Raw genomic sequence first — 11,858 nt, 5'->3', positions numbered from 1 at the left:
ATGAAGTATACCATAGGATTTGCGCAAAAAAAAAGCTACTGCATGATCTATGAACCTGATGGCCGCCCCTTGCATATAGGAGTATTATCTCATGTTGAGTTCAAAACAGTACATTCACAACACTAGTAGGAGTATTATCTCATGTTGAGTTCAAGTGCTACTGAAAATCTGCCATTACATCTCATGTTGAGTTCAAGTGCTACTGAAAATCTGCCATTACATCTCATGTTGAGTTCAAGTGCTCAATTGACTGCTCAACATATTCTCTGTCAACTGTCAAACGAACAGGGAGACATCCTTGTCTCTCTAGTGCTTTTTTCTTCAAGTGAGGAACTGCATAGTGCATAGAACCCTTGTGCTTGATGATCTCTCTCATACACGCTTGATGACTCAACCAGATCCTATTAAGCTTTTGATGGGGGTACTCAGCAAGGGATTGATTAACCTATTACACATAAAATTAAAAAACTCAATCAGTTCATAACATTAACCTATGGGAGTAGATATCTTGAACAAATAACATAAAATACTCAAATCGGTGCAAGACCTTTGCGACAATCTCGGGTAGAGTCTTGGGCATCTTTTTATGGAACATTGCTTGAATTGAGGCAAACCAACCAAGATCTAATATGTTTGTGTCAGGAGAATTAGGTGGTTGGTATATCATCCTAATATCCCAACCACCCCTTGCAGCTTCCTGCAAAAAATGTGGATCATCTGGTTTTATATGAGTCCTAGCATTGTCCTGCTGTACGTAGATGGTGTTCCATCTATCACTCTCAGGCCACTTTTCCTTTATAGCCGGCAGTACGTATTTCACTAAATACTCCCGACTTTTCTCCCTGTCCACTTTATCGCAGGGCTTCAACTCCCATGCTCCCCTCAACCTAAGAATATAGAAATAAAAGAACAAGTAAATAATGTGCATATAAAAATTTAGCAGAAAGTAGGAGTAGTAACAAGAACAAGTACCAACCTATTTTGACTCTTCTTTTTTGCTTGCACCCACTCTGTGTAAGCCCAAACCCCAATCTTGCCATCAAATACACAATTGCCTTGAGCATCATACCTTGGTCTAGCCATTGCGGACAAGAACATAATTTTTTGAATGTGATTTTTATGTTTACATTCCCGGTGTGGTGCCTCCTCTCTATGACTCAAATACATGTTCTGGGTCTTCCGCGTGCGATAAAACCATTTCTCATCTATATGAACCACATCCATATCAGCCCTAAATGTGGGATTAATACCGCCTTGGGATGTTAGGCTACTTCGCTCAAGATGCATAAGAGCATACTCCACACGAGCCCTTTCGTTTGAAGCAGTCAAAGAAGGCTTCAATTCACTTGTTATTCGTCTAATTTCCTTCATCTTCAACCTACAACAAAATATCAAAAATATCTCGTTGATAACACTCACCTCCATATAATAAAAGAATGTTGACATGTAGAAAATTGACAACAATCTGATAGTATAACGCTCACCTCCGCCAAATAGTGGTAGTTGACAAGTTCAAATGTCCAGCAACTTGTTCTAATGTTGTTCTCTCTCCAGGTGGGATGGCCTCCAATGCATATATGTCGAAATTAATCCTCTTCCTTCCTGATTTGAGCTTCCGATTGTTTTTGACCCCAGTAATGCCGCCACCTTTTTTAGCCTCCCGCCATACCCTTTGCACTATCCTCCTAGGACAATCACAAGCTAGTGCAACAGCTTTAGAAACACCATGCTTCAACCTTATACCCGTACCATTACGTTTAATGATCTCAGCATATATGTGACGCTTGTCATCTGTATTGTACTGTCTTCTTGTCTCCTTGTTCGACAGAACATCTAGATTCGTAGGAAAAATAATTAGATAAACAAAAAATATGGAAACAAAACTATGCTGTAAATATGCTTACTCAAATCGATTGGTTGTTTTTGGGTTTGTACAGCCTCTTGACTAGGAGGGTATTCGTCGGCATGGGCAAAATTTGGGTTGTATCCACTTCCTCGATAGCCAATGCCCGAACCAGTTGCGTTCTCTCCGTTCATCACATCCAAACCATTGTGTCCACCAGTTCCTTTAGAACACAAACGTGAGAAGAGAACAGCTTTAGAACACAACAGTTTTAGTACTCCTGCAGCAAACACTGCAGTTTTGGTAACGATCTGCAGTTTTGGCAACGCCGACGAACACATGAACACAGGACGACGCGCCGTACCTGCACTAGTGCTTGGAGCTGGTACTAAACGCATGCACTAGTGCATGGAGCTGGTACTAAACGCATGCACTAGTGCACTAAACGCAAACACAGTACGACGCGCCGTACCTGCCCCGCCGACGAACATAGGAGCTGGTAGAACATTAGTGTTTACCTTCTGTGCTGGCTGCACTGAACGTGAAGCCTAGTGACTCGCCACCGCTGCCTGTACCTGCCCCGCCGACGAACGAGATCCCGCCGCCACCGCCAAACGAGATCCCTCCGCTGCCAAACGTGAAGCCCACGAACGTAGAACTTGCGATCCCGGCCCCGCCGCCGCTGTCTGTACCTTCCCTGCCGACGGAGCCACTCCAGTTCGACGAACCGGCCTCGTTAGGTGCCGGAGGGCGAGATGGGCGTGCGAGGCCGACGCGCCGTCGAGGCAAAGTCGTTGGAGGAGGAAGATGGTCGAACCCAGCCGTGCCGATGGAGATGGATGGAACTCTCGCTCGTCCGGTGAGACCAAGAGGAGGAAGTCCTCCGGGCGACTGCGCTCTCGGTTGGAAAGCAACCCTAGACAGCCCACGGAGGCCAAGAGGAGGAAGCCGGCGATCTGATTCATCTTGCTGCGTCCGTGCCATTGGACCGAGGAGGCCAAGAGGAGGAAGCCGAAGATGAGCGCCGTCTGTTCGTGAACATCCATCGCCATAGCTACTTATACTGCGCGCGGCGTAGAAGGAAAATCAGGCGGCCAAGAAGGAAACTCGCGCGCGGCGTGCGGCGCAGAAGGAAAATCAGGCGCGGAATCGCGCGCGAAAGAAAACTCGCGGCGTAGAAATCGCGCGCGGAAGAAATGCATGCGGAAGGAAAGTACTCGGTCCGGTGCATGCAGAGTAGGAAACGCCAGGGGGAAAAGAAGGAAACCGGTGCATGCAATCAGTTTAATGGACAGGGAGTACTATGCGTCAATTTTACATTTGATTAGGCGCATCTACAGCTAACTGGCTCCGTTTTTCCTTCCAATTAGAAAACACCTAGGTCTCAGAGCCCTCTGAGTTGCGCCTAATAAACTGTAATGGAGGGAGTACTAAAAGTTTGCACTCACATTTTAATACCGCTGCACAACTTCAAAGAGTCAAGTTTTAGGCTAGTAATACCGAATTAGTATACTTTCAGGCAGAGTCTATGAAAAGCAAAAATGATAAGCCTGAAAATAGCCCTCCTGCCCTGCGTTGTTTGATACTTACGACTTTGCAGATGGCATGTTTTTTAAGGAAGCGGCATTTTGCCTCTGATTATCCTGTATATGAGTATTATGCCAAGTATTCTCTAAAAATGTAGCTTAGATGTCATGCTGATCATTTTGGTGAGGGCGAAGCTCTTGAATCCGAGACTTTCTATGCCATTTTCTAAAGTTGTGCTAGCTTGTGATCAGCCTCATGAAAACCTTGTATTCCCCAATAAGGTTTATCGCAAAGCTGGGGGGAAATCTTGTAGTAGGGTTGTACATATGTTATATGCCACTCCGATGGGCCATGAAAACAACAAAGGAATGCACCAATTATTGTAAAAAAGGAAAACACTGCACCAATTTACCGACATGGTAATTATGCACAATACAACCCCCTCAACTTGCAATGAATTTTGAGGGCAGCTTCAACCAACAAGTAAGCAACTAAATAGAGATAAACAACATGCATGTGTGACACAAGATTTAATATGAAAAAAACCTCCTCAACTTGAGGAGTAAAAAACACATGACCGGGTATAGTGTATTTAGAACCTCTAGAGGGATTTACAACACACTTGACATGTTGCCAACCAGGAACAACAATAAGTACTACAAGAGGCAAGATTTCAGCAAAGTAGAGTAAGCACAACTTTGGCCCCTTATATATTTCGTCCCTTTGGTCCCCTTCTATATTTTGTCAGTGGCTCTAAAATCACCAAGCCAAACAACACGAAATTTGGCAGACAAATAGATATGAGAGCTCATGATATACCCTCAAAATTTCAACTTAATCGAACATTGTTTGCCAACCAAATTTATTAGTCTTTGAAAAACTATTATGTACAAAAATACTAGCAGTCCGAACCAAAAAAACACTCAAATTTGATGTTCCAATGACACAATCATTGAACCAGCTAACCAGGTCGAAGTACACAAAGTAAAGAACAAACTCATCAAATTTGGTGTCAATCCGAGGATGTTTGAGCCTTTAATAACCACCTAGAACATTGTCTAGTCAGATACATAAGGACCATCTCTTTCTCGCATCTCACGAGTTCTATTGTTCTGTGTGTGTTCTCTCACTCTCACAATGGAGGTCACCGCTATATATGGTTGGAGTGACTAGGGTTTTCTTCTACTCCCTTCACCAGGAAGCGCTCATGGCCATTGGATGTAACTGAGATGAATGGCTCACGTGTGTTAGACTTATGGGTTCTAGTTGGACCGCCAACACACCTCCATGTGGAGGAACTTGCACTTTCACCACTCCCTTGTTGTTTCCTCCAGCTCGCTGGCAACACCGATGACGATTTTTAGCGGAAAAATATGCATAAAATACCATACAATAAAGTAGGGGTACACATGGTCCATAAGATCCCGAGGCCTGACATGTGGATATGCCAAGTACCCTGCGGAATAAGACGTTTAAAACTTGTATACCAAGGATAGGTCGTTCACATCTACGAGCCTGACTTTAAGAGGAGATCAAGTCTCGCCCTCAGGACAAGGCGCACGTATAAAGGACTTCGAGGCACCGTAAAAAAGATCAAGCAATGGATTAAGGTTATAAGAACTCAATCCTAGTTGTCCGAGTACCACCACAAAGATCAACATCTAACTAGGATAGATCTACTCTAGCCACTACATCACTATAGTAGCTACATTACCATCACGGGCGTAAATCTAGGTATACGGTTGTCTCTGATATCCCTTAAAGGAGTAGCCATATACCTAGCATTGTAAGATTGGCGAGTGTCAGATCATCGATGAGCAGATATTTTTAGATGGTTAATATCTGTCATGCCTAAGCCAAGCCATGACCCTTTTGTCCTCCACATCACCAATGTAGCGGAAAGGGGTGGAACCGAATGTGATGGCAAACGAAAATAAGAATGATTTCTCGACGGGTGGTGGAGTCACCAAAGGATGACCTACCTTGGTAGAAGACAAATCCTGGTACTCACATGTGGAACGAGATCCTCTAACGTACTTCAAAGTACTGCCGAGGGACGTCCTTCCCGTATCACCGTTCGCTGGTCATCCGACGGCAGCAGCCAGAAACCACGAAAACACAGAGCACAGTCGGCCCACAAACACGATCCAGCCCAGCCCAATGGAACGGGAGAGGGGCGGATGAAAAAGGGCGCGAGATTAGGGAAAACGTCGCCAGACTGACAGAAAAAGGGCGTGCTCCAGCGAAGGGATCAATCACGGAGGGACGAGGTGCTCTGCTCGCCATTCTTCTGAGTACGTCATTATCCTGTCTCTATCTTGAAATTGATTAATCTTCCATATCAAATTGCTTTGAAATTGATCAAACTTCCATCATCAGATTGCTCTGAAGCTGATTCATCTTAACTTCCATCATCAGATTGCTTTGAAACGGATCCATCTTCCATTACCAGATTGCTTTGAACTTGATCAAGCTTTCCCTATTGTTAGGAAAGAATTATCTAGTTGAAATTCTATTCTATACCACAGTTATGGAAGAAGAGGCAAGCACAGTACGCTCTGATTCGAATACGTAACTGACACAACACCCAATTTGTTAACTCTCATGAGAGATCAACTAGATCTAAGTTCTCCAAGTACTATTGCCTCCTTGCTTATTCTCTTTGGCACGAGTCTCACAATTTTTAGGGAAGGATACCATGAATTATTTCATGTCCCAGAGAAACATATTAATTGTTTGTTCCCTTTCACATTGGTTCTAATATTTGCTCCGCACTTTACATGTCCATTGCTCATGTTTTTTTTTTGCATTGTTGGGGAAGAGGCATGTGGTGATGGTGCACATGCTCAAGCATCACATACTTCAGTGGTATGTTGCTAAATAACAATCCCAGCTATAAATAAATCCATTATTTCTGAGAACTTACCAGATTTTTTTACCACAAGATGCAAGTGGTTGGTGAAGGGGTGTGTAGTGGTGGTGCACAAGCACAAGCACATATCATAGATGATATTGTTCCTAGGGGAAAAGGGATGTTGTATGAAGATTATAATTTCAGAACACTGCTCTTTCTGTTAGTAGAAAAGAGAGATAAAAAATAAGTTCGGAACAGGGCCAGCCACTAGCACCTCGGTACGCAACCCAGATCATAAATAAGTATTGTGCTCACAATTTGACAAGAATCATTGATAAGCTCTTAAATTGATAACATTCATATACAATCTCAGTTCAATCCGAGTTCTAGATTCCTAACAAAATAGAAATACAGTTTCTACATCTGAAACTTCAGTTCAGGCTCTTGTTGACTCCTGCTGCTCAACTACTGCCTGCCTCCTCCAGCATCGCAAATTCGCAATGCAGGCCGCGTGACATTACAGGCTATGTGTTTGTCGCCCTTCATCCACGGCTGCTTGCGCTCAGTAACGCGGCACTCACTTGGCACCTCCCGCAGCGGCCGCGAGCTCGACGGCGTGCTGCAGTCATGCGGTGGTGGCGGCCATGGCGTTGCTAGCCACTCTCCCTCTTGCTGTGACACGGGCGGCAGCGGCGGTCGCACTCCCGCGCTGGTGCGGCGATGGCAGCGGTGCTCGCCCTATCAATCGCGGCGGCGCTAGGGTTAAGCTAGGTTATGGCGATGGCGAGCGAACGGCGACCGGGAGTAAATGGATCGGTGTTTTTTTTCCTTCCTCTGAACTGGGCCGCATCTCTTCTGGGCTCATGGCTGCACGCTGCTTCGCAGCTGTGTTTTCGTGGTTTTTGGCTGCTGCCGTCAGATGACCAGCGAACGGTGATACGGTGATACGGGAAGGACGTCCCTCGGCTGTACTTTGAAGTACATCAGAGGATCTCGTTCCTCACATGTACACACGTGCAGGCCGACTTTCATGGGGCACTGGTCGACTATAAATCGTGTTTAATAAGAGGAACACATTAGGTGTGGCGTGTGTTGCATTATATAAGAGTGTGTGTTTCACATATTTATCTTGATTATTAACGATTTTCTTGTGTTTTTTTCTGGTGGAAGTGGCCACATAGCCTCAATTTTCATTACGAAAATAGAGTTACACATCATCCAACAGACAACCTATTTCACTTAACTGATGCAACAAACCGCAACACCAAAAACGATAACATACATTCTAAGATGTCTAGTTATATCTTTAGGATGCTTTTACGGAAATTTGTATAGGACAACATATCATGGAAACAGCCTTCTACTACTAAGCACCAAGAACCTGCAATGCCACTAAAGAAAGAACAACGAAAGACTAAAAATAGACAAACTGAAGAGCCACACTGACGGAACAGCTCGAGTAGATTCTCCCCACAGTCGCGCCCAGCCAAGAGCACCGCCATGGACATCGCACGCCACTTGGGTCACCCTCTTAGTCACTTCCCTAAGAATGTTTATCACTCCTTTTTTCTACAGAACATCCCAAAAATCCAGCAAAGAGCATAGAGTAAAGATTACATTAGTAGGATCTTCAGCTAAAATGCTTTGAAAACAAAGATTTATTTCCTGTTTTTCATAATGAACAAAGTAAAGCAGCACACGAACGAAAACAACCGGCGCGAACTTCACCACTATATAGGTAGGGATCCAATTCTGACAAAGATAAAAAAAAACATTGGTATTTTGAGATTACCCAAAGCACTCCCCACAACATTCCAAAACGATTTTTTGTGTTAAATAAATACTACTCCCTTTTTTTAAAAAAAAGGAGCAATTTAGTAATTTAAACGTTCTTATATTTCTTTACGGAAATGCTGTTATATTTCTTTAGGGGGGAGTAAACATGTTCATGTGAAGGTGTGGGCTATGTGACGGTGGCGGTGCCTCGCTCGTAACTAGTGGAAGAAAACCCAGCTGTGTGTGCACTGCACTGCACTGGACTGGACAGCAGCAAGCGCATGCAGGAGTAGGAGGAGCAGGGGTGAGCCGCGCGGGTCGCGCGATGGGAGCTCGCGGCCGCTGCATGCGGCGTGGACCGGTCGTGCGGCAGTGAGCTACCTCCGCCCGCGGCGAGCCCGGTGGCGCGGTATGAGGATCCTGGGGCGCCCGCCCGCCCCCCTCCTCGTCTTCTTCAAGCACCGCACGGACCGCCACCTCCCCCCTCCCTCCCTCCTAACCCCCCACTCGCTCCCAGCTTGCTCCGCGCGCCCGCAGCACACCACACCACAGCTCAGCCCACCAGCCGCCGCCGCCGCCGCAGCAGCAGCAGCGCACGCCTCCCCTCCCCTCCCCTCCCCTCCCCGCGCGCGCGCGGCCACTCCCGCCCACGCACACGCCAGGGCAGCGAGGCGACCAAGAAGGAGGAGGAGAGACCGGCACCGGCGGAGGCAGCCGGCCGGCGCCATGGCGTCCATGACGCTGGAGGACGTGAAGAACGAGACGGTGGACCTGGAGACCATCCCGGTGCAGGAGGTCTTCGCCCACCTCAAGTGCAGCAAGCAGGGGCTGAGCGGCACCGAGGCCCAGAACCGGCTCACCATCTTCGGGCCCAACAAGCTGGAGGAGAAGACGGAGAGCAAGCTGCTCAAGTTCCTCGGCTTCATGTGGAACCCGCTGTCCTGGGTCATGGAGGCCGCCGCCGTCATGGCCATCGTGCTCGCCAACGGCGGCGGCAAGCCCCCCGACTGGCAGGACTTCGTCGGCATCGTCACCCTGCTCTTCATCAACTCCACCATCAGCTTCATCGAGGAGAACAACGCCGGCAACGCCGCCGCCGCCCTCATGGCCGGGCTGGCGCCCAAGACCAAGTGCTTGAGGGACGGCAAGTGGAGCGAGATGGACGCCTCCTTCCTCGTCCCCGGCGACGTCATCAGCATCAAGCTCGGGGACATCATCCCCGCCGACGCCCGGCTGCTCGAGGGCGACCCGCTCAAGGTCGACCAGGCCGCGCTCACCGGGGAGTCCATGGCCGTGAACAAGCACGCCGGCCAGGGCGTCTTCTCCGGGTCCACGGTGAAGCAGGGCGAGATCGAGGCCGTCGTCATCGCCACCGGCGTGCACACCTTCTTCGGCAAGGCGGCGCACCTCGTCGACAGCACCAACAACGTCGGCCACTTCCAGCAGGTGCTCACCGCCATCGGCAACTTCTGCATCATCTCCATCGCCGCCGGGATGCTGGTGGAGGTGGTGGTCATGTACCCGATCCAGCACCGCGCCTACCGCGACGGCATCGACAACCTGCTCGTGCTCCTCATCGGCGGCATCCCCATCGCCATGCCCACCGTGCTGTCCGTCACCATGGCCATCGGCTCCCACCGGCTGTCGCAGCAGGGCGCCATCACCAAGCGCATGACCGCCATCGAGGAGATGGCCGGCATGGACGTGCTGTGCAGCGACAAGACGGGCACGCTGACGCTCAACAAGCTCACCGTCGACAAGACGCTCATCGAGGTGTACGGCAAAGGGATAGACAAGGACACGGTGCTCCTCTACGCCGCCAGGGCGTCCCGCGTGGAGAACCAGGACGCCATCGACACGTGCATCGTCGGCATGCTCGCCGACGCCAAGGAGGCCCGCGCCGGCATCCAGGAGGTGCACTTCCTCCCCTTCAACCCCGTGGAGAAGCGCACGGCCATCACCTACATCGACGGCAAGGGCGACTGGCACCGGATCAGCAAGGGCGCCCCGGAGCAGATCATCGAGCTGTGCCGGATGCCCAAGGAGGCCGAGAAGAGGGTCCACGGCCTGATCGACCAGTACGCCGACCGGGGCCTCCGGTCGCTGGGCGTGTCGTACCAGGCGGTGCCGGCCAAGAACAAGGAGAGCCCCGGCGAGCCGTGGCAGTTCGTGGGGCTGCTGCCGCTGTTCGACCCGCCGCGGCACGACAGCGCGGAGACGATCCGGCGCGCGCTGCACCTGGGCGTGAACGTGAAGATGATCACCGGCGACCAGCTGGCCATCGGCAAGGAGACGGCGCGGCGGCTGGGCATGGGCACCAACATGTACCCGTCCACGACGCTGCTGGGCGACAAGAGCACGGAGATGAGCGGGCTGCCCATCGACGAGCTGATCGAGAAGGCGGACGGGTTCGCCGGGGTGTTCCCGGAGCACAAGTACGAGATCGTGAAGCGGCTGCAGGACCGGAAGCACATCTGCGGCATGACCGGGGACGGCGTGAACGACGCGCCGGCGCTGAAGAAGGCGGACATCGGGATCGCGGTGGACGACGCGACGGACGCGGCGCGGTCGGCGTCGGACATAGTGCTGACGGAGCCCGGGCTGAGCGTGATCGTGAGCGCGGTGCTCACCAGCCGCGCCATCTTCCAGCGGATGAAGAACTACACCATCTACGCCGTGTCCATCACCATCCGGATCGTGCTGGGGTTCATGCTGGTGGCGCTGCTGTGGAAGTTCGACTTCGCGCCCTTCATGGTGCTCGTCATCGCCATCCTCAACGACGGCACCATCATGACCATCTCCAAGGACCGCGTGAAGCCGTCGCCCACCCCCGACTCGTGGAAGCTCAAGGAGATCTTCGCCACCGGCGTCGTCCTCGGCACCTACATGGCCCTCATCACCGTGCTCTTCTTCTACCTCGCGCACGACACCGAGTTCTTCCCGGTACCTTCCATATCGTCTTCTTCCTCCGACTCTCCGGCGATCCGCCATGAATGATCATAAGAAGATAACTGAAATGAAAAATGTGGTGGCGATGGATGCAGGAGACGTTCGGGGTGCGGTCGATCCGGGAGAACGAGAAGGAGATGATGGCGGCGCTGTACCTGCAGGTGAGCATCATCAGCCAGGCGCTCATCTTCGTGACGCGGTCGCGGAGCTGGTCGTTCGTGGAGCGGCCGGGGGCGCTGCTGGTGATCGCCTTCTTCGTGGCGCAGCTGCTGGCGACGTGCATCGCCGTGTACGCCAACTGGGAGTTCTGCAAGATGCAGGGGATCGGGTGGGGCTGGGGGCTCTCCATCTGGGCCTTCACCGTCGTCACCTACATCCCGCTCGACATCCTCAAGTTCATCATCCGCTACGCCCTCAGCGGCAGGGCCTGGAACAACATCAACAACAAGGCAAGCTCCATGACTCACCTCCATTAGATTAGATGCATGCAAGCTCCACTTGTTAGAGTTCATCTCATGTTCGTCCATGGAATGTCGCAGACGGCCTTCACCAACAAGAACGACTACGGCAAGGTGGAGAGGGAGGCGCAGTGGGCGACAGCGCAGAGGACGCTGCACGGCCTCAACCAGGGCAGCAGCAACTCGGAAATGTTCACCGACAACAACGGCTACCGCGAGCTCTCCGAGATCGCCGAGCAGGCCGCAAAGCGGGCGGAGGTGGCCAGGCTCAGGGAGCTGCACACGCTCAAGGGCCACGTCGAGTCGGTCGTCAAGCTCAAGGGGCTCGACATCGAGACAATAAACCAGAGCTATACGGTATGATCGTCGACGAACCTCCTCCTCGTCATCGGCGATAGGCAGGGCAGCGCAGCGATATCTACACTTCTAAGTTATTTTGCCCCCCTCTGCC

The 11,858-nt window shown here is 50.7% G+C and overlaps 1 protein-coding gene across 1 annotated transcript; it reads left to right on the top strand.

Moving 5' to 3' along the window:
- The first annotated feature begins 8,726 nt into the window (after window positions 1–8,726).
- LOC125512820 (ATPase 8, plasma membrane-type-like) lies at window positions 8,727–11,793 on the top strand. Its single transcript, XM_048677899.1, has 3 exons — window positions 8,727–10,943; window positions 11,045–11,398; window positions 11,489–11,793. Exons 1-3 carry the CDS (start codon window positions 8,727–8,729, stop codon window positions 11,768–11,770), a joined length of 2,853 nt encoding a protein of 950 aa, XP_048533856.1. The 3' UTR covers window positions 11,771–11,793.
- The last annotated feature ends 65 nt before the right edge of the window (window positions 11,794–11,858 follow it).

Source organism: Triticum urartu, chromosome 6, assembly GCF_003073215.2.
Source record: "Triticum urartu cultivar G1812 chromosome 6, Tu2.1, whole genome shotgun sequence".
NCBI lineage: Eukaryota > Viridiplantae > Streptophyta > Magnoliopsida > Poales > Poaceae > Triticum > Triticum urartu.
The sequence above is the reverse complement of the archived record's forward strand: the minus strand, read 5'-3'. Positions and strand labels throughout refer to the sequence as shown.